Below are 22,746 nucleotides of genomic sequence, written 5' to 3'. Positions count from 1 at the left end.
AGTCCTTCTGGTGGTGTAAAGCACCTGTGTGGTGCAACATAAAAGTACCCATGCAGTGCCACATAAAAGCACTCAGCACACTTTGTAAAGTGGTTGGTGTTAGGAAGGGCATCCAGCTGTAGAAACCTTGCCAAATCAGAACTGAAGTCTGGTGCAGCTCCCCAGCTTGCCAGCTCTGGCCAAACCATCCAACCCATGCCAACATGGATAATGGACGGTAAATTATGATGATGATGATTGTGAATCGTTGGCGATTTTCTTCCTCTGACTTCCTTTCTATTGGACTTTCCTCTGTTTCTGAAGAAGAGCTCTGTTCAAAGCATTAAACCGTCTTTCTTTCTTTCCCTGAGTGTCTGCTAATACTTTACATGTACCACGTCCTCGCGTTGTTTTTTTTTGTGTTCTTTGCTTTTTTGTATTTACTATATATATATGTAGACTCGTTATCATCATTGTTATCTAATGACCACTTTTGCCTGGTGGCATAAGTTGCATGGATTATCATGGACTGAATCCTTATTCTGAATTACTGCCCTTCTAGACAGTTGGAGGATCAAGGCTTGCTCATAATTTCATTTTGAACATATTTTCTACATCATGTTACCTTTCCTATCACCAACTGTGTTAGAGTGTACTGGGTGCATTTTATTGTACAACAGCACTTAAGGAGGTTATTTTATCCCTGAGAGGACTAAATAGTCCTCTTTTCCTCTGTTGTCTCTATTCATTCATATATATATATATATATATATATTTTCTCTCTTTTTTTTCTCTCCTTGTTTCTTTCTGTGTTCCTTTCTGTTGAAGAGTGTAGGCTTGAAACGTTAAAGACTTTCTCTATTCCCGAGTGTTATACTAATACATCCATTTGTTGTCTACACCACCTGTCTTCGTCTGCTGTTTTTTCATGAATTCTCCCTATATATATAAATACAAATTGGTACAGAATCTATATTTTCTGAGATTTTAGTATTGATATTTTCTTTGAAGATGTTAAAGAAAACAACTATATGATCTTACATGTTGACCATTTCAGCTACTGTTCAAATAAGACCACAAGTTATTGCTCAAGGTATGCCTGGTCAAGTACAGAATGTACAAATTATTCAAGGACCTCAAGGACAGCTTCAAGTACGAGGACTCTTACCTGGTATGTTTTGTGTTTTATTTAGTTTTTTTTTTTTTTTTTACTGTTATAAAATGATAGTGAGATTGGAGTAGCTTCCAAGTTACATTACTACTTCACTGAAGAAGTTTTCTATCTAAACTTTTTATGATTCAAATAGAAGTTCTAATGTTTGGCATAATACATATAACTTTATAGGGAAAGAGAGTCTTATCAATGTAAGACTTTGCTCAGTAGTAAAACTTCTCTGATGAAATAAACAAATGGTTTCAGAATTTGTATTCCATCAGAGGTTTTTTCACTGCCAAGTGACTACATAATGATGATTTGTTCTTTCAGAAATTCAAAAAAAACCCCAAAAAAAAACAACAAAAAAAAACGTTATCTAAAAGACAAAAAAATTATTAAAAACAGTAACACATAATAGTACTGCTGCATACATCGTTGGAGCATTAGTTCACTGTGGAAGATATTTATGTTTGCATTGTGATTTATGAATAACTATAGCTGTGTGGTTTCCTATTAGTGTTTTTAAACTCACAGGAAGATCTCTGCTCATGCAAGGATTTGATCTTATGAACTATGGAGTGCTATCACTGTTTTCAGTGGTAAGCTTATTATGCTATGGTGCTTGTTTGCAGTTAGATGATGGACCATCGAAATTATATTTCTTTGCCAAGGAGATAAAACTGATGGTAGGATACAATTATAGTTTTGTATTTCATGAGAATAGCTTTGTGTCTGTACTTTGTTTGTTAATTATTGTTATATTCTGAATTAATTTTTCAACTCCACCAATTGTATTGTTTATTTAATATTGCAGGTCAGCAAATAGTAAGGCTTCCTGACGGCCGTCTGCAATTGATAACACTTCCTACAACTGCCCCTACTGTGGCTACTGTTTCTACAACTACTACACCTGGTCAAGTACGTCCACAAGTGACCATCCGGCCACAACAGCAGACCGTTTTACTTAGCACCTCTGCTGCTGCTGGTGCAACAGCTCAGCCTACTAGGCTTGTTGTCCCTGCTGCAAATACACAACCAACTGTTACTGCCACTACAACTGCCCCAAGCACTACTCCAAATGTTGCTGGAACAACAACAACAACCACAACAACGATAACAACCACAGTAACAGCCACAACTGCTTCAGCTGCAGCAGCAGCAACAACAACAACAACAGCAGCAGCAGCAGCTGCGGCAGCTGCAGCAACAACAACAGCAGTAGCAGCTTCAACAACAACAACAGCAACTGTACCAGCAACAACAGTAGCAGTAGCAACTTCAACAGTAGCTGCAACGGTAGCGTCAACAACTGCTCCTGCAGTAACAACACCAACTGCAACAGCTCCTGCAGTTACCACTAGTGCAGTGGTTTCCTTGTCTAATTCCAAAGTCACTCAAAATACTAGCACTACAACTATACTAACCACTGTTGTATCTCGTCCAGCTGTCAACACTGTGGTACCTGCAAGTACCACTATGTTAACAGCTTCTCCACTAACCAGTCGTGTGATTGCCAAGCCTATTGTGTCTGTGGTTACAAGTCGCCCTGGTACAACAACAGTCCCTATTGCTATTATGAACACTGGTAGTGTTGGTGGCACCAGTGTTTTGACAACAGCCCGTCCTCTCACTGCCCTGGCTGCTGGCTCTAATGCTCCTGCAACTACCTCCAGCACAGTAACTCATGCAACTGCAGCTGTCACTGCAACAACAACCACAAAATATGCACTTACTCCTCAAGTTGTGCAACAAGGTATCTAACTTATTGTTAAAAGAAATTATTTTATATTCTTTTGTATGTTTTGCTTTCTGTTACGGAACTTTCTGTTTCTCCTGTTTCTAGTATTGCATATGAAATGTTAAAATGGTTGAGTGGATTAACACCTCAGGTTATGAGTTCAAATTCATTGTTGGCATTTGGGTCATTAAACAGCACACTTTATTCCACATACTTCTCTTCACTTGAGAGGAATAGATGACAAAACACTGAGGAAAAGTTACTCATATGGTATACAATAATGATACAATAAGTTCATTATCATTATCAAAATTTACCTCCTTTATAGAAACAAGAGTTAAATGAACTTGAATGGTTTATTAAAGAATTAAATAAGTTACACTCAATGAATTATGGAAATAATATCAACCCTAACCCTAATCACAGTATCTAGTTATATACCACTTATTTCTTAGTTTAATTTACTGCAGTTGATTTGATTGACAAGACCCTCTTTTTTACCAGATAGATCTTGCTTCTATTAATTCTAATATACATTATAATCACTCAGTCCAGTATTGCTGAGTGATTATAATGTATATATATTATAATATATATATTCCTTCAGAATATTTCAAATGAAGGAACCTGTCCAAAACATTAGTCCTTTCCATTCTGTTTGGTATTCTAACATAACTTGCTTTTTATATTTACTGTAATACATTATATATTTTGTTTAAACATAGTCAAAGTTCAGTTGATAGTTTAGTTGAATTAACTTCACCCTCTCCTGTTATAAAATGTATGACCTCGTACTTAAGGAAAGTAATTAAATTATCTTTCAGGTTGTTTGAGAGAAATCAACATTTTACTGTTAAATTAAGATTTTGTTTATTTTTATCGCAGTTGTTCGACAAGCTTTGCTGCAAAATCAAAGCCCAGAGATCCAAGCGAAATTACTGGCATATCAGCGGCAAATGCAAGCACAGAAATCACAACCTATTACTACCTTACAGGCTCTTGCAGCCATACAAGGGAAATCTAAGGATAAGATCATCAGTGCATTGCCTCAACAATTGGTGCTGAAGCAAGCTACAAGCTCAACCAGTACGACCATCCCTATAGTCACCAATACTGTCTCTACTGCTGTAGAGACGCCAAAAGCAAAGCCTAAAGCTCTCACTCCAGAACAGAAGGATGAACAAATTCGGTAAGTTATTGCTTATATTAGCTGGCCCCTTGCCATCAAAAATGACGGCTAATTGTTGTATTTTATATATAAATAAGGTACAAAATAATCACAGACATTCACATACTTCCCTTATACACACATATGCTCACACAGAGTTGAAACACTGTTTGATTTTTTTCTTTTCAGTGTTGAATGTTCACTGTCCCACTTCCATTGCATGCACACACACGCACAAACTTTCACATGACTCCTTTTTACATGCACACACATATACTCATGCAAAGTTGAAACGCTGTTTGATTTTTTCTTTTCTCACCATAGAACTTCCATCATCTCACTACTAAGTTTGCCATCACCCCTTCCTTTCTCATTCATATGCTGTGATGGAGAAATACACAACAGTATTATAGTAGATGTTTTTGGTTGTTGAATAACTTCTCATTAAATGCACACTAGTTGAAATTGGGGGTGGGGTCCACAAATGGTGCTGCCTTACATTCCTGTTAAAATCAACTGTATTAATTCCACCTTATTGTAAATTGGTTGTTGTTTTATTCTTGTGAGTATTATAATAGCAGCACTAGCTGAGATATCTCTTCAGATGTGTAGCTTTCACTAGCAAATTTTTTGTGTGGTTTACTCAGACAAGGAAGAACAGCACCCATGATTCTTTTGTAGGGAATGGTGGTGGGGTAAAGGAGGAAGTTACTTCTCAGGCTGGATATCTGGCCTGAATGCTTGCAAACAGAGGGCTCACCCAAAGACACTGAAGGGCCAAGTGGTGGGTTAAACTGAGCAGCAGGTTAATTCTACCATCCGGCTGTAGGTACAGCCCACTTGACAGGTTTCTACACAGTTTTTGTGTATCCGATTTCAACAGGTCAAATTGTGGCTGTGTAGAAGATAAGGTTTTGCACAGTGGGACAGCAATGTAAAATTCTTAATTTTATGGCTATGCTTGCACTTACAAAGAAACTACTTAATAACCCCTTTGTTCTTACAAAAAAACTGATCAGTAAAATTTTCTCTACAAATCATAGTTTACATCTAAAAAATGAAAAAATAAAAAATTACTGTTTTTTTTCTGGAAGAAAAGTAGTTGAAAACTGGTATGTTAGTTTATTAGTTTTCAAGTTAAAAAGCAAGACTCTAAAGTAAGTTAATCTATGCCCTTTTAGGATCAACGTAATGTTCCCATGCTAGAAATAAAATACACAATGTGCCCATACTATAAAAATATATGAATGCCTATTTAATGTATCTATTGTTATATTCTGTTTTGCAGCCTTTCTGTGTGTAGTCAAGCTCTAAAGAATATTCTTGATAAAATTGAAAGAGAGGAGAAAGTAGAACAAAAAAGGATTAAGAAACAAGAGTGTGCTGAGGAGAAGCAGAAGCGTGTTATTGCCTCCAAGCTTCAAGCTGTGCTCTTCAAACAAAAAGAAGCCTTGAAAAAAGAGATTTTACGTAAACGTTCATTAATGGAGAAGAATCTTCAACATGATATTCAGGTATTTTGAACAACTTTTACATTCTGCTTACTGTTTAATGATTTAGAAATTATGTTTTCTCTTATTTTTTACTTAAATGTTGCTTTATGTTTTGATTTTCAGATGGAAATAAATGAATGCATCAAGAAACAGAAAAAGAAAACCGTTACGAAAGCAGCAGTTGCTGCAACATCTCCAGTTGCTGCCAGACGTAAAGATGATACAGTAAATGCATCAGTAGCGGCACCCACAGCTCCTGCTGCTGTTACTGTTTCTAAGAAGAAGAAGCAGAAGATTATATCAACTGGAAAATCTTTTAATCCAGCTGAAAAATTGTACTGCATATGCAAGACACCATATGACGACTCAAAGTAAGTAAAGCCTTCTGTTGTTGTCCTCTTCCTTTTTTCCTAAATGCCTTCTTACTGGCTGTATACACATGAGAAACAGTATTTTAGGTAACTTTTAAACCAACCCGTAAATCTGTATAGAAAGTATTTGTTTATGCAGAACTATAATTTACTCTATGGGATAGTGTATCTCATTTGTATAAATCGGTATTAGAAAAATTAGCTTAATCTCTTTATCACTTGGATGTATTTCATGTGTATACACAAGGAAAATTAATGTTCAGTGTGCACACAAACAAATGCACAAGTGTCTAAGTACGCATCAACGAATATATTGCAGAGAGCACTTCATGAATATGCATGTGCAAACAAAGGTAAGGCAGTTATATTTCAATGTTTGTGAGTATTCCATCAAAGGTAAGGCAGAGGTACACATACTTTATGCTCTACATCAAGAAAGTTAAAATGAATATATCTAACATGTCATGGATGTATTTTGTGTGTATAACCAGCAAATGTGAAACTAATTTGCCATGTATGTATCACATTAGCAAAGTTAATGCAAATGTACTCGATAAGGTATATTACATTTGTTTTCTGTCATTATCAAATCTGTTGGTCAATTTACTGTCCACATCAACCTCATCAATAATTGTCCAGAATGTGGACTGCCAAATAAAGGTGGTCAAGAAGTGACTCATCAATGATAAAGCTGCAGTAGTTTTAAAACCACATCTCATCTTTCCAGTTGAGTTCAGCCTAGTATAGTGCTTGGAAAAACAGAATGTAACATTACCATTTTCATTTCTTATGGCAAATGATGTTAATGGACAAATCTGTGATAATATCTACATAAAACAGTAGAATCATTGTAAAAGTTACAAAATCTGTTATTGGTTTGTTAGATTTATGCCACATAATGAAATGCGTTCAGTTGCAAACAAAGATTAAAACTTCTTTTTTTCAGAATTTTATCTTTTTACAAAGGTTACATAAAAATGGTATTTGTTTGTTATGCTTTGATTTAATGTACTTGAAAAGTTTTTTTTTTTTTCTGTAAGGTAAGTTGGTTATCAACCTGGTACTTTAGACTTATTTTTTCCATGTTTCATATTCATGGTTTGAGTTTTCTCAGGGCATCATCTCAGTCAAATACATTATTGCTGATGTGTGTGTGTCAGCATCTTTCTTGCTCAGATTATCAACATTGTCTGATAAGCAGTTTAAAAAATTCTCTCCACTTCTGCCATTGGTTGTCATCATCTCCTTATTCATCCTTGCATGTGTTATTACCCCATATTAAAACACATTTATCATCAGCATAGCTTCTTTCTTTGTAGCTATTCTTCTGTTTCTTTCTGGTTGTTGCAATTATTTTCAGGTATTCTTTTATAGTAACATTCAAATCTATTCTGTTTTGAATGATGGTAACAAATTGTTTCCCTTCTTTTGAATTCATTGGGTTTTTATCATTTTATGTTTTTTTTCATTAGTTCTAATAGTTTTAATAAATACTAATACTACATATTTCCCTTGCCCTAAACTGTAAATAAACTGGAGAGATAATATTCAGACTGTGGTAATACTAAGCAGATAGTAAACTAAATTGAGAATGGGAGGTGGCCATTTTGTGTAGCAGGAAATGGGTAGACTGGGCATTTCAGACAGTAATTTATCCCATCAGTAACTGGTGCTTTGACATATTCCATGATTTCTGCATGGTGAAATAATAGCATAATAGTTAGGGGAGAGAAGGATATTGTTACTTAAAACCTTTTCTCTCTCTCTTACACACACACAAACATGCATACATATACCCAAATATCTTTTCATGATACATTTAGATCTTGTGACCTGTGCGATGGTTGCATAATCCATTTACTTGAGAAAGCTGCTGGATGATGTGCATAGCTGTTTCTCTTTGCTATACTTGTTCAGTCAGTTTGGTGACTCTAATGTTTCCCAAACTATCTGAAACCATCAAGAGATCTTGAACAAATATACCCACTGGCTCTCTGGCTCTCTGGCTATCATCTAGCCTACTGCCCTTGATGGGCAATAAGATTGGTGTAAATGAAGGGTTGTTCTGTTTTGCTACAGGTTCTACATTGGTTGTGATCTGTGTTCCAATTGGTTCCACGGGGCCTGTGTAGCTGTTTCTGAGGAGCAGGCTCAGGACATAGAATCCTACGTGTGCGATGAATGCAAGTTGCATCGAGAGAATACATCAGAAGAGCTCTACTGCATTTGCAGAACTCCTTATGACAAGTCTCAGTAAGTAGGAACTCCAACTCACATCAGAAGAACAATTTTTTTTTTCACTTTGATTCTGTGACTGCTTGTAAAGTCTGTCTGTCTCTTTCTCTCTATTCCCCTGATGGAAACATTTTGTCTATGTCCGCATGTAGTATACTAACTCTAGCTGCTTGAGGATGGATCCTCCAAAGCCTAATCACTACAGTGGTGTATTATTGGGGTTGTCTGTGTCATTTCGCTCTCATTTCTCTATTCATTGTCCTGCATGTTTCAGTTTTAAGATTTCTATATATTCTACACATTTCAATCTGTTGACATTTCTTTTTCCATACACTTCTCATCTATTTTTATTTCTTTCTCAGTTTAGTGTTACTAAAATGTTATCATATTCTGTTCAGTATTTCTCTCTCTTCACACACATGCACATTTATACATATGTCTGTCTATCTATACACACACACACACACACATGCACATTTATACATATGTCTGTCTATCTATACACACACACACACACATGCACTCATATACTTATGTATTTACATGTAACCTTGTACAACCTGTTGCATGGTCAGATTGTCAGTGCTTAAACTTGCAACCCTACCAGGTAAGAAGAGTGGTTTTTGTTGGACTCCCTCCAGGACAAAAAACAAAACCTGTCAAAGGACAGATGAACTCGGAGTCAATTGCCATCCTTCAACTGGAGTGAGAGAACCCTAGACTTTGTTTAGACAACTCTCTAGAAGAAGAAAATTCCCAAATAACTCCCACCTCATTGCAAACCCAGAGATCTTGATCTTGCTTGTTTCTTGACTACTTGGCTTTGTAGGTGAGAGTCTTAGCGATGTTGTTCAATCTGTTTTTGATTTCAACTTCCAGCATGAGCATTGCTGACAGCCATTGTCTTGAACATTTAGGATGGTCATGCTCATCTGCAAGTTGACAGTCATTATGTATGTGTACACACACACACACATTTATATGCACATACATATATATGTATATATACACACATACATATATTCTATACCTTAAATTGCTTTCAAATTAAAGAAGCTATAATTATTGGTTAAGTTTACATTCTTTTATGATTTTTTTTCTTTTTCTTTTTACTTTTAACACTGCCTTTTGCTTTCATAAGCATTTCATCTTCATTTCTATCTTGAAATTCTACATCCATTTTATTAGTTCTTTCATTATTTTCATTTCTGAACATTTTAAACAATTAACTGACTTTTTTCTTTTTTTTCTTTTTGTTGACAAAATATTAAATTTTCATTATTTGCTTCTGTTTAAATAAAAAAAGTGCACAAAATTGTGAAGTTTGCAGTGAGCCACTTGGCCATAGCAGGCTCAATGATATATATATTTATACATGTATGTACGCCTGTATGTATGTATATAAATCAAGCTTGTATTGCACAAGCTAAGTTATTTCAGGAATTCCTTCTGTTAGTGTTACATGTCAAAAACTTGGTTATTGTATTTGAAATATGTAATATAAGTTGTCGTTTTTTTTGTTTTTTTTTGCACAGTTGCTTTACATTGATAAAATATTTGGCAGATTTTTGGCTACTTCTCTTAGAATAAAATATTTCTTGTTGTATAACAAATGCTTACATTGTAATGCTTATTCATAATGTTTTCTTCATATTCCAGCAGTAACAAACTGTTATTACTCTGCAATGTTTAACTAAAGTTAAAGGAAAGACTTGAAGAGAATTAACAGCTACTGTTGCTTGGAATGATGCCCTAGTGAATCGGTGAAACAACTGAACCAATAAGAATATAATTCTGTTTGTGTAAAACAGTCTAAATATATACTTATCAATGAAACATTTGTGCAAATTCTATGTAAAAATTTGTCTCCTTTTCTGTTTTTATGATGACTTATTTTATCTGTTTGATCCATTCCAGATTTTACATTGGGTGTGACCGATGCCAAGATTGGTTCCATGGACGCTGTGTTGGGGTTACAAAAAGTGAAGCAGATAGCATGGATACGTATCTTTGCCCTACTTGTAAAAAGAATGAACATGGGGATAAATATTCCCAAAGAGTCATGTCAGACAAAGACTACGACAGTTTACGGCGCTTACTTCGCAGCCTTCAGGTAATACTTTGATGCTGCTATTGTCCTTAGATTTATTTTGTCATTTGGAAGAAGATTGAAACTTTTTTTAAAATGAGTTGATAAAATTTTATTTCTTCCAATACTGTAAATATTTGTATCTCCTTCTCTATATATATATATAATTTTATGCCTAATCAGACAAATATTTAAGGAAGAAGCTATATTACCTGTGATATTCATGGCTTTTCCATGGACACTAGCAATATAATTGAAGTGACTGGCTTCAGCTGAGAATTTTAACTATTGTTGTCTTTGTTTACCTGGTGCTTTTGGCTTGGTGTACGGCTCAGAGGTTAGAGCATCGGACTCGCAATCATGAGGTAGTAAGTTCGGTTCCTGGATAGGCTATATGTTGTGTTCTTGAGCAAGACACTTTATTTCACATTGCTCCAGTTCACTCAGCTGTAGCAATGAGTTGCAACGTCACTGGTACTAAGCTGTATCGGCCTTTGCCTTTCCCTTGGCGTGGAGAGGAGAGGCTGGTATGCATGGGCAATTACTGCTCTGCCATAAATAAGTTTACCCAGACTTGTACCTCAGGGATTAACTTTCTAGGTACAATCCCATAGTCATTCATACACTATACAACAAAAATATTTACATTTAAATAAATATTAAATATGTTTTCTAATTTATTTAGGCAAATAAGATGGCATGGCCATTCTTGGAACCAGTTAACAGGCTTGAAGCCCCCGACTATTATGATGTCATCAAAGAACCTATGGGTAAGTGAAATAGTTTTTAACTAAAATGCTTTCAGAATCAATCATAGACGCAATAAAAAGCAACGGGTAATTATGCTGCACCACATACAAGGTTCTTATAGAAAAGAGCCTCATACAAAGATTCTAGGCTAAGCTTATTATTTATTATATCTAACTGAATGTAAGTACTCTTTCCAGTTTACATGAAGCAGAAGTAGAATCAGAACTCTGATGTAAAATACTTGCCCTGACAATTCATAGGCCAAAATTGAAAAAAAAAAAAAAAAAATTAATGTGTAAAACATGAGTTGGGAAAACGAAACTGAAAAGTAGTATTCATATTTTAGAATGATCGTATATGGTTTGAATTGATTTCACATGGCTGATATTTTTTTTATTGGGTTGAAAGAAATGGAAAGTAAAATTGACCTGGGTTGAAATTGAACTGAGGAAGGATGAGACTAAATATGAGGCATTTTAACTCAGCATTCCTATATTTCTGCCTTAACCCTTTTGATACCAACCCGGCTGAAACTTATTTTCATAAATTTTGAATTAAAATCTTCCACCAAACCTTAGTTACAATTTATGTTCCTAACACTAGCTGAATGATAACTAAGTTATTTTACTAAATTCTTTGTTATATTTAAAGTAATTGAAAGAAACACAGAGCATCTCAAAATAAATACAGTAACGAAAGGGTTAATATCCATATATTAAATGTAAACTCATCATTTTATGCCCTCTTTCTATCTTGGCATGGAGAAATAACAAGAGAAAATAAGTGTGTGTCAGTGATTTCTCTGTTTCCTATTTGTGTACCTAGATTTTTATATTTAAAATATACAAATATGACTTAGTATTTTCAAACTAATTTACACATTTTCTAGACATAGTTTGAAGAGTTGTAAAATCTCATACAAGCAAGAAGTAAATTTCATATGGTTTGAAAATAGTAAGACTTAGGTCTGTTTCCATTCTTTGGCAGAGATTGTAAAAAGGATTGATCAATAACTTTTAGGTATTTATACTAGCACATCAGTTTGAAGTTCAAGTGAGCAACAGTTGATTATAACAGAAACAGTACTTATTTAAGACCCTAGAACAGTGGTTCCCGACCTTTTCCCTACCAAGAACCCCTTTTATTTAAATGAATTTTTCCATGGACCCCAGGCTATTGCTTATCCTTATGTGTGTGTGTATATATATATATATATATGTATATATGGATTCCCAGCAATCCTTCTAAAAGTATGTAAGCGAGTCCTAGCAAGACCACTGCAGTCCCTCTTTCAGAGCTTCCTTGCAACTGGCAAACTTCCAAGAAAACTGAAGGATGGTAAAATATGCCCTATTCATAAAGGATGTACCAGAGCGGAGGCCAAGAACTACAGACCTATCTCTCTGACCTCGCACATCAGCAAGGTCATGGAACAAATAGTCAGAAGAAAACTAATCACCTTCCTTGAAGAAAATGACTTGCTACATGACATCCAACATGGTTTGACCAGGAAGAAGCTAGAAGATCCTGGAAGGACTTGTCCCAAACTTTGGCATCAATAGTTACACAAATGCTAGAACTGGGCATTGCATAGTGCCAAGGACTCCAAATTTGCCATCAGGATGTAGGACAAGATACTGCAATAGTCTGGGCTTCAGAGGTCCACAGCTCTTCAATATCCTCCCAAAGGACCTGAGAGACCTGCATGGGGTGGATGTAGGTGTCTTCAAAATAAAGCTGGACCTCTTACTGTCAAGTGTCCCAGATGAACCAACTTCGTGACAGGAGGTGTAGATGAGGGCAGCTGCATCAAACTCCCTCATGCACCAAATGTCAATTCCTAAAAAGCATTCGTGAAGTAAAATTATGTAGCAACACCAAATGGCAGTGCCCCAGCATGGCCACAGCTCGTTAGCTGAAAGCAGATTAAGAAAAAAAAATGAAATTTTGAATTTAGTTCACGGACCCACAGTTCTACCTTTGCAGACCCCAGGTTGGGAACCACTGCCCTAGAAAGAGGGCAGGTAAAGCAACTTTTGCATGATTAGAACTCGGAATGTGAAGGGACATACCTAAATACAAGTTATTTTGTCTGACACTACCAATTCTACTACCCATTTTGAGTTCAAGTAATGATAATTTTGTTTTGTATTTTGTCCCTGAGAGATTAATGAAATAAAAACCCAATACCACTGATGTAGATTCAGTTGATTATAGATACGTCCTCCTCTGAGCATCTAATGAAATCACTCTTTACATCTATGAAAAACTGAACCTAAATAAATTTAAACCATATTGTTGAATAGCTTTTTTCAAATAAAGAATATACATTTTTTTGTTTTTCAGATTTATCAACTGTTGAAGAGAGACTCTCAAGCAAACATTATAAACGTTTGACTGATTTTATCAAAGACATGACCAAAATATTTGACAACTGTCGTTACTATAATCCCAGTGATTCTCCATTCTATCAATGTGCGGAAGTACTGGAAACCTTTTTTGTACAGAAACTGAAAACCCTTAAAGAGAAATTTTAGGACAAAATCCATTCTGTTTGTTAACTTGCTGCTATCCATTTCAATGTAAATACCATTGATAGATTCTTCAAACTGTAACTGCCAGCTTGGCCAACTTAGTTCTGTGGTGTGGAAATGCAGCACTGATAGAAATATTGAGAAGGGGTTATTTTCCACTATTCGTTTTAGTCTCCAGCCTACCATTGATGTTGTTGTTGACAACAGATCCTCTCAGCAACACATAATTGTCAGACCCATCTATCCTCATTAATATCATCACATTTATCATAGTTTGTTTTAAGGTTTAAAAAAAAAAAGATAACTTATTCCTAAATAATTGCAATTGATAAAACCTCGGTAAGTAAAAAGAGAGAAATGTTTCTGAAAAGTGTTTCAGAATATATATTTCAGATATGTTTAGAATGAAAGGGAAAGAACAGGAACTTGGAAAAAGAAAAATAGAATGTTTGTCGTTGTTTTTGTTGTGGCTGAAATCTTTCCAGCGACAACACTGAATGAAATTCATTGTTCATTATTTTTTATTAAAATATGCATCCCCACCAACTTTCGCTCCACTACACAACTTCACTTTGGCATCACAATGGAGCTTTAGCCTACCTTTTCATAGACTACATGACAGAGGAGTCAATGGGCCACAGACATGTATCATGTGTCAAGACTGTAGCAGTAAGAGAAAAAAAAAAAATTTTGATTGTTCACATAGCAGTCAACCTCTTAATAAATATTGTAATGACTTCAAGTGTTGTTTTCTTACCAGTTTTGTATAATTGACAATTTCTATATTGAACTTAAATCAATAAAGCATAACTGCTGAATCATATTGTCTCTCTCCCCAGCCCTACCATAAACATCATAACTGTTGTCACCAAAATAATTTATTTTTATAATTTAAATACCTAGTGGTCAAAATCATTTAAGTTTCTTTTGTAAAATTTCCCAGCCTCCTCTTGTTAGACAAAGTTGATAATTGTTGTAGAGAGTGGAATTACAAAATGTTTGGATTTATTTTGTAAAACTGACTCTTTAATTGATATAGTAAGAAGATTGTACCACATATTGTTGTCAGTGTAGTAATTACTGCTACAATTAGTAGATGGTCTAAATTTCCAACTGGAATGATTGCTTGAGTAGATGATACCTGTTAATATAAAAGAGAAAAATAGTTGGGGTTTTTTTTTTTTTTTTTTTTTTTGCAGCAGTAACTGTTCACATTAAAAAATATTTGCTAAATGAAAACCGTAAAACACCAAAGAGTGTGTATTGAATTAATATATGTCACTTCAACTAGCTCTTGAAATGTGAATTTATTTCATTTTATAAATAAATGTATATGTGCCTAATCATTCTATGGTTGCCAAATTTTCTCAGAAAAATTATTAGAAAACTACTGTTTAAGAAGTCCATTAAAGATGACATATATTCTGAATATCAGATAATCATGTGAATGTTTTATTCATTTTATGTCATTAGTGTAACTAATAGGAAAGTGTTAAGATTGATATATATCTCTCTATATCTTAAATAAATTCAAGTAAATTGCATTTTACTTTCTAGTATAAAATTCTAGATGCTTTCTCACACACACACACACACACACACATACATACTTACTCTGCATTGGCATTTGAGTTTGGTCCATGTACAAATGTTATAATTGGTTTGAGAACACTGCAGTTCATAGGTTGTATACATTCCATCTGTAAATATAAAAAAAAAAAAATCTTGATTCATGTGTTTTCATTACTCTACCATGATAATAAATTTTCTTTTCAGATCTCTTTCTCTCTCTCATATATATATATAAAACACAATGAAATTTAGATTTTTTCCTGCTTATTTAATTTCTATTGCAAAATTCATAAAATAACATGTGATACTATTACTTTACTACTCTTGTTAATATTCTATTAACATATGTTAGTGTAGATGGTATGGTAAGCCAGTTGAATAGACAATAAATTGTTTTCAGTTTACTTTTAACGAACTGATGTTTAATTTTTCTTATTGTTATAGATATTAATGGACAGAATTCATTAAATTCCGATTCATGTTTATATCATGTCAACAAGTTCACTCAAATCAAGTATATTATATTCCAAAATGATTTGTCTAATAATTGTTAAATATAACATAAGCTAGTCAACTGACCAATTACAGCATTGATTTGTACTTTATCCCATCACAACACCACATGGATGCTATGGCCAAGATAGTAAGTGGGTGGCATAGGAAAGTACAAGTTTACTGTATACAGCTGGGGCAATATGTAAGTGATTAAATTGTTTAGCTTGCAGCAGGGCTTGGTTTTTGCCTTTAGGTATGCGGGCTTCTGAAACAATGCCTACATTTGATTAAATTTCTTTTTAGAACAGTGTAATTGTCTCAAGTGGGTATTTTATGAATGTTATAACCACTGAGATATATCTTGTGTGTGTATACAGTGGGGTGCAAAAGTGGGAAAAAAGAAAACGTACAATACACATTTATTTTTATCAAAAAAATTAAAAGCTATGATAAAAGTATTATTATAGTTATGATAAATATATTATAATTAATGACACTGAAAATAGCAAAGATGAGGCTAACTTAATGTTTTTGATAAAAAATATGTGTTTTCTGTCTTCATAATTATATACCTACTTTTGCACCCGTGTGTGTGTGTGTATATACATATATATATAAAAATAAAAACTTATTTCCTAAATAGGTGCAATTTATAAAACTTACGTAAGCAAAAAGAGAAATGTTTCTGAAAAGAATTTCAGATATGTTTAGAATGAAAGAAAAAGAAAAATAGATGCTCATCATTGTATGTGTGTGTGTGTGTGTATATACACACACACACACACACATGGAAGCATGTGCATGTTAAAGAAACTTTCATAATAGTTATATAAAGATAAGATTGGAAAAAATGACATTTTAAAGATTTCCTAATAATGAATGATTGTAATTAGTTTTGAATTATATAATGGTGGCAGTTAATTAGTGTGAAAAAAGAAAGGGTTAATGTATAAAACTATGTATTTTACCCAAGCAATCTATAAATATTGTATCAGGTGTCTTGAAATGAATAGTTTTGAAAGGTTTTGAATGCTCTGACTGATGATAACGAAGATGAACTGGAAGAACTATTTCTGCAGTGAATTCATTTTGTGTTACTGGTTGAAGATCAGTGTAAACCAAAATGGTTTGATTAGAAGAAACATGTTCCGGGGCCTCAACATCAACTGGTGAATCAAACAGAACCTGAATATCAAAAGAAAGGTATAAATATTGATCAATGTATTTTTCATGTTATGATATTAAAAGCTCTAAACACTATTCATTATAACTTTGCTGACCTTCAGTATGGGGAAGAGCAGATGTTCAAGAGAAGTATTTACCTTCCAGGTGAAAGATACTTGACACTTGTTCAACCAAACATAGTGTTGAGAATTTGGGACAAAAATAACACACTAAAGATTTGATTATTTAATTCTGTACTGTCTCTATAGAGAGTACAGACTTGAATAATCATCTTTGTTGTATAAGTAAGGAATACCTTTATTCCACACATCTCTGAGAGTGCAAAGCATGTGGATGACCCATTGACAAGGGAGATAGCAGCAGCAATATTGACCATAGCAGAGCAGTTTTTGAAGAAGCTCAATTGTAACCAAATACCCACACCTGTATATATTTATCATTATCATCCCCATTTCACTTTTCTTGTTGGCATGGGTCTGACAGGTTGTCACAGCCTAAGTTGTCTCTTATTGGGAGTTGCTGCTTCCATAGACTGATGCTCACATTAGTCTCCTCTACTGGTTACATTTTTTTTTTATGATGTCAGCACTAGATATATTAGCACTGGAATAGAGAGACCTCAGAAACCATCAACCACATGTACTAGGAACGGTTTCTATGGCACCAATTTTAGAGGAGTTGAATAAAGGAACTTTATACACACACAACAAGTTTTCAATTTTCAACTACAAAATTCACTCGCAAGGTTTTGGTCAACTAAAGGATATAGCAGAAGATACTTGTCAAAAGTGCTATTGGAAAGCAAGACAAATATTATCACATCAACTTATTTTAAAAGAAAACTGGAAGAAACTTGGGTCTAACTAAATGGACTTTTGGTTCTCAGGTCATAGGAATTGTATGATCCCAAAATTATTTATAGAACAAGCTTCTCTATAGGATACATATTAACGATTTGAAGTAACTCAGTATTGATTCTGGATTGATAGAAAAAGGGAAATGCAATTGTTCAGTAATAATGGTATTGAATAATATAGTTTTAGATGTACATAACTAGTGTCATGATATTACTTAGGTACAAGAGTAATTTTTGTAGAGAGAAATTTGTTATCATCATTGAACTTATTTTTGTTCACTTTTTCATGCTTGCATGAATCAGATGGAATTTGTGGAGACAGGTTTTCTACAGTCAGATGCCCTTCCTGCCAACCCTCACTTCTTTCCAAGCAAAATAGTAATCCCTTAGTCTATCAGACAACAAAAGCTTGAATGCAACTACATGGCAAACAAGAAGTGAACACCTTTAGATGAGCCTTAGACCATGCAGTATGTCAAAAAACCCTGGACATGCTTTCCACAGTTGATTGCAAGCAAAGAACACCATCTATATTGTTTACAGTCAACGAACTCATCTGAAGATGAGAAATATGAACTCTCATACACAAACAACAGGTTTCTTCAGTTAGTTTCTATGAATTTCATACAAGGTATTGGTTGACTTGTGGCTATAGTATAGATTGCCAGTTGACAATGTTCACATGAATTGAACTCATAACCACATAGCCATGCCTTGGTACTTATATTTATCAACTCTAGAGAAATAAATGGTTTAAATCCATAGAATTCAACTGATTTGTGTCCCATGAAAAATTTAGTCCTATCCTGAGTGAAAGGACAAAAATATATTATTTTAACTCAGTATAAGTTAAAAAAGATTAGCTTTTCAAATAAATGTAAAATATATTTAATACTTATATCTAGTAATTAGTAGTATAAATATGTGAAGGTATATGATTTAGTGATGAGGATGTTGGATTCACAATCATAAAAGTGGGTTTCGTTCTTGTACGAGGTTGCATGTATTTTATTTCACATTGCATGTATTTTATTTCACATTGCTCAAGTTTACTCAGCTGTATTTTCAGCTGGCTCAAGGTTAAGAAGCTCAAGAGGTTGTCTGAGGGACAGCTGTGGTTAGTTTGATAGCATAAATCAGAAAAGGTGTACATCTGTTTAAAATTGCCCTACTAATTTTTTTCTTTTTATCAAAATATCACATTCAATCACTGACTAATTCGGAATAGAAATGCTTTTAAATCCACTTACTTCGGATCTTTTTAAATTGTTAATCTGGTTTGGATCTAAATATGCCCCAGCTGGTAATGTCATTTCAAGAGCAGATTTACATTGGGTTGTTGTCAAATATCTTGGGAGTATTATACTAACTGTATAAACCATCTCTCTGAGAAAAAAAGAAAAAAAACTTTTCAGTTTATGTTAACTTAATCTGAAGTCTTAAATTCAATTCAATTTTGGTGTAATTATAATGTTAAAGATTGAAACTTATAGCTATCATAGAGAAATTAGTTTTTTAATAGGGAACATTAAGAAGATAATTAGAACAGAATTGGAGGTTTTTAAATTGCACACTCATTGTATCAGAGAAGAATAAGTGTTTCAGCTTCTGTTTGAAACCTCTTAGATTTCTTAGTGACTAATGGCAGAACAATCTGAACTGTGGGACTATAATATTCATTGCATTTCTTTGCATGATCATCATTGACTAAACTTGAATAAAGTTTAAAACGGTGTCTGTAAGGTAATTGAAAAGATGAAAAAAGTAAGCACAAGTTGAAAAGCTAATACTTTTGGATCATATTTTCAAAGCACTGAGAAATTTGAAAATAAGCATTTTTATGAAATAGCTCAAAATAAAAGCTCCTACAATATTATTCACTTCTGTCTGTCTTTCTGGATAAAATCAGCCATGTGAATCAAACCACAAGTCTGTCATTGACAAGACAACTTGATACCACTATACCAGAGAGACTTGCTGATTTCTGTCATCTTACAAGCAAGAAGCTTCAAAATCATTCTATCTTTAAATCAGAAACAAATTTTTAAAAATAGTTTTGTTTCTTCATTGGTAAAATAGACTAATATAGAGAATATGTTTTAATTAAAGTCAAATTTAACAGAAAAAGTGTTAATTTTTTTAAAAGATATTGAAAGAGTTGCAATGAAATAGTTGGCAATGATTATTTTTGACCAGGGGTAAGGCCAATTCTTGTGCAATATAGTTGATGACAAACCCTAAAATATTACAGGGGAATTATATTATTAAACACACAGGAAATGAAAAGTAATGTAAGTTTTGGTAGGTTTGAATTCACAGTACTGATAATGTATTACCGAACTAAGCATATTATACATTCCACTCTTAATTGATCATCTCCATCATCTACAATAAAACAGTCAAGTGATTTACCTGTGGAAACCATTCTTATTGAGTGAAACAGAAAGAGAACATCTAGCACTAGCGTAGACAACCAGGATCTCGATTAGTCCTATAAATACAAACAGTGAAGACCTGAAAAAGAATACAGAACAATAAATTATTTATTAAAATTTCAGCTATTACTAAAAAACAAACTTTTTAGGAAGGATTTTTAATTACACAGGACCTTTTCTTTAAAAGTGTAACCCTGTAATAATTGTACCAACAGAGAGTAAGCTCCTTTAATATTTCATTTCACTTCAGCATCACCATCATCTCAACATGTACTTTTCCAAACATCCGTGGATCCACCGAAATTTATTACAATAGAACTTCTATGGCTGGATGCTCTTCCAGTCACCAGCATTCACTTGTTTCCAAGCATGGTAATTTTTTTATCCCATAGCCAGATATGTTTTTTGCAGAATACTGAAACTGCTTGTATGACTAACACTCATTCACAGCTATCATGCAATGTTAAGTTAAGGCGACACAGACATACAAATATGTATGATGAGCTTTTCTCAGTCTCTGTTTACCAAGTCTTCTCACAAGGCTTTGACCAGTCCAGGGCTATAGTAGAAGACACTTGCCTAAAGTGCCATGCAGTGGGATTGAACACAAAGCCATGTGGTTGGAAAGCAAACTTCTTAATCACATTATTACATGCATTAATTAATGCTCTTAGAAAAAGAATGGATATCATAACTTCCCATTTTCCCTCTAGAATTATGAGTGAATTTATCTGTGATTTAGAACTTAGAAATGGCTCAGCTCTACTACAATGATCTGATTTTATTCACATTTAAAAACGAAAACCTTCAGTAGCATCTCAAATATCTAAATGTTTAATAATTGATTGAATTGTACCCAGGATAGTTATTTACTAACTCAGTCATCTACACTGTTTAAGCAGTTTCATAATTCCACTTTTTAAAATTTTATTTGATTGGTTTGAGGAAAGAATCGTGCTTAAGGATTTTGCAAACTCTACAAGACCACAGAGTTTGACATGGTTAATGTTTCTCTAGAAAAGTTGCAGGACATAAAAATTATGCAGGGAGGGAATTACACAAAACTGATGTTGCAGAGAGTAGGCGGTTGTTGAAGGGTCTGGGAAGATGGATACAATAGGGTGACATGTAAATCAGGAGCAACTGAGTGAAGTTTGAGTGGAATTCTTAGACAGTAAGTAGTTTTGTTAGATCTGCATGCTGGATAGGTCTGACTGCCTTGTTGCTGTTTCCATTAAATATGATGAGGGCCCACTGGTAAGTAACAGGACAGTAAATCTCCAGTAGATCAGGTTTTATGAAAACCATATTGGTGGTCATTGAGAAGAGAGGTTCAACATATTGGAGAAGGTTGCTGCTGATGACTGTTTCCCCACCTTTGAGATGTGATAGGACATTAGTTGCGCAAAGTCAGATTGCACATGGTAACAACATGGATTCCTTTATATATAAATTGCTTTTAATGTCTGCTTTTCCAAGCTGAAAAAGTTTGAGAGGATTCTTTGAGTCAGTTTTACAGCCCTTTTAGATACATCTTATTACAAAAATAATAAAAAGTAATGACATAAATCTCATTTCCATTTGAAACCCACATATTCCAGTGTTGTAGCTGAAAGACTGAAGGTTTGAGTCTGTTCTTTATTCTGTGCTATATCCCTGGAAAAGATAATTGCCAGGAGTAAGGCATTCCATCCATGACAAACATGTCTTGTTTTAAGATGGTCAGAGTATAATTTAAGGGAGATTTGGTTGCTATATCTAGCAGAACAAGCTGGAAGATAATTTTGGCTTGTGGTGTAAATAAATATGACTCAAAAATGTTGTATGTAATAACATCACTAAAATATATAATTATATTTGATGTTGTTTAACTGTAGGTCAGCTCTGACAGAGAAGACCTATGATCAAAGGTCGTCCAGTCTTGACCATCCAGGACTACATTGACAAATATACCTTTCTTATTAGATTGTAGTATGATCTGAAGAATTTGGTCATTTCAATATTATTAGATATTCTTCATGAAGCATAGCCAAAGCGATACTCGATTTCAGGAAGAGACAGTAAAGATTTTGAGTGAAAAATAATCACTGATTAGGCACAAAAAGTAATGGTTTGAAGAAATTTCTTTTGCATGCTAGAGTTGTCACTTTACTTGCAGTCCATCAAACCCACTTCACACCTCATGCTTCCTTCCATTCAAAGTTTAATCTGAATTTCAGAGTTGTCCCCTTTGTTTTTCTTGTCAAGAATTAATCATTAAAATTAATGCCTTTTCCTCTTCCATATGGATGTAAGTTTTTAGAAAAATGTGTGGCTCACTACAGTAATGCATTAAGTATGTAACCGCTTCCACAACAAACACTACAAGGTTAGATCTAGTATCATCATCATCATCGTCGTTTAACGTCCGCTTTCCATGCTAGCATGGGTTGGACGATTTGACTGAGGACTGGTGAAACCGGATGGCAACACCAGGCTCCAATCCAATTTGGCAGAGTTTCTACAGCTGGATGCCCTTCCTAACGCCAACCACTAAGAGAGTGTAGTGGGTGCTTTTACGTGTCACCCGCACGAAAACGGCCACGCTCAAAATGGTGTCTTTTATGTGCCACCCGCACAAGAGCCAGTCCAGGGGCACTGGCAACGATCTCGCTCGAAAACTCTACAAAGGCCAGTCAGGCGGTATATAT

At 34.3% G+C, this 22,746-nt stretch overlaps 2 protein-coding genes across 3 annotated transcripts in view; one reads left to right on the top strand and one right to left on the bottom strand.

The window, feature by feature from the left end:
- LOC106882806 (nucleosome-remodeling factor subunit BPTF) overlaps nt 1-14,255 on the top strand; it is a 66,721-nt gene extending 52,466 nt beyond the window's left edge. Inside the window, exons 14-22 of one of the 2 annotated variants that reach the window (XM_052966950.1) lie at nt 1,037-1,150; nt 1,950-2,888; nt 3,759-4,062; nt 5,330-5,555; nt 5,658-5,905; nt 7,985-8,158; nt 10,058-10,253; nt 10,915-10,999; nt 13,326-14,255. In XM_052966950.1, the coding sequence (XP_052822910.1) occupies nt 1,037-1,150; nt 1,950-2,888; nt 3,759-4,062; nt 5,330-5,555; nt 5,658-5,905; nt 7,985-8,158; nt 10,058-10,253; nt 10,915-10,999; nt 13,326-13,516 (2,477 nt within the window). In that variant the 3' untranslated portion in view covers nt 13,517-14,255. The remainder of the gene's footprint in view (nt 1-1,036; nt 1,151-1,949; nt 2,889-3,758; nt 4,063-5,329; nt 5,556-5,657; nt 5,906-7,984; nt 8,159-10,057; nt 10,254-10,914; nt 11,000-13,325) is intronic. The other variant, XM_052966951.1, reaches the window with a different exon arrangement.
- LOC106882807 (uncharacterized) overlaps nt 14,012-22,746 on the bottom strand; it is an 11,636-nt gene continuing 2,901 nt past the window's right edge. The window contains exons 2-6 of the mRNA XM_014933589.2: nt 20,034-20,135; nt 18,872-19,007; nt 16,549-16,765; nt 15,128-15,213; nt 14,012-14,654 (exon numbers count right to left, since the gene is read on the bottom strand). Coding sequence (XP_014789075.1) covers nt 14,502-14,654; nt 15,128-15,213; nt 16,549-16,765; nt 18,872-19,007; nt 20,034-20,135 — 694 coding nt within the window. The 3' untranslated portion in view covers nt 14,012-14,501. The remainder of the gene's footprint in view (nt 14,655-15,127; nt 15,214-16,548; nt 16,766-18,871; nt 19,008-20,033; nt 20,136-22,746) is intronic.

The sequence above is a fragment of the Octopus bimaculoides genome, chromosome 4, assembly GCF_001194135.2.
Source record: "Octopus bimaculoides isolate UCB-OBI-ISO-001 chromosome 4, ASM119413v2, whole genome shotgun sequence".
Taxonomy (NCBI): domain Eukaryota; kingdom Metazoa; phylum Mollusca; class Cephalopoda; order Octopoda; family Octopodidae; genus Octopus; species Octopus bimaculoides.
The sequence above is the reverse complement of the archived record's forward strand: the minus strand, read 5'-3'. Positions and strand labels throughout refer to the sequence as shown.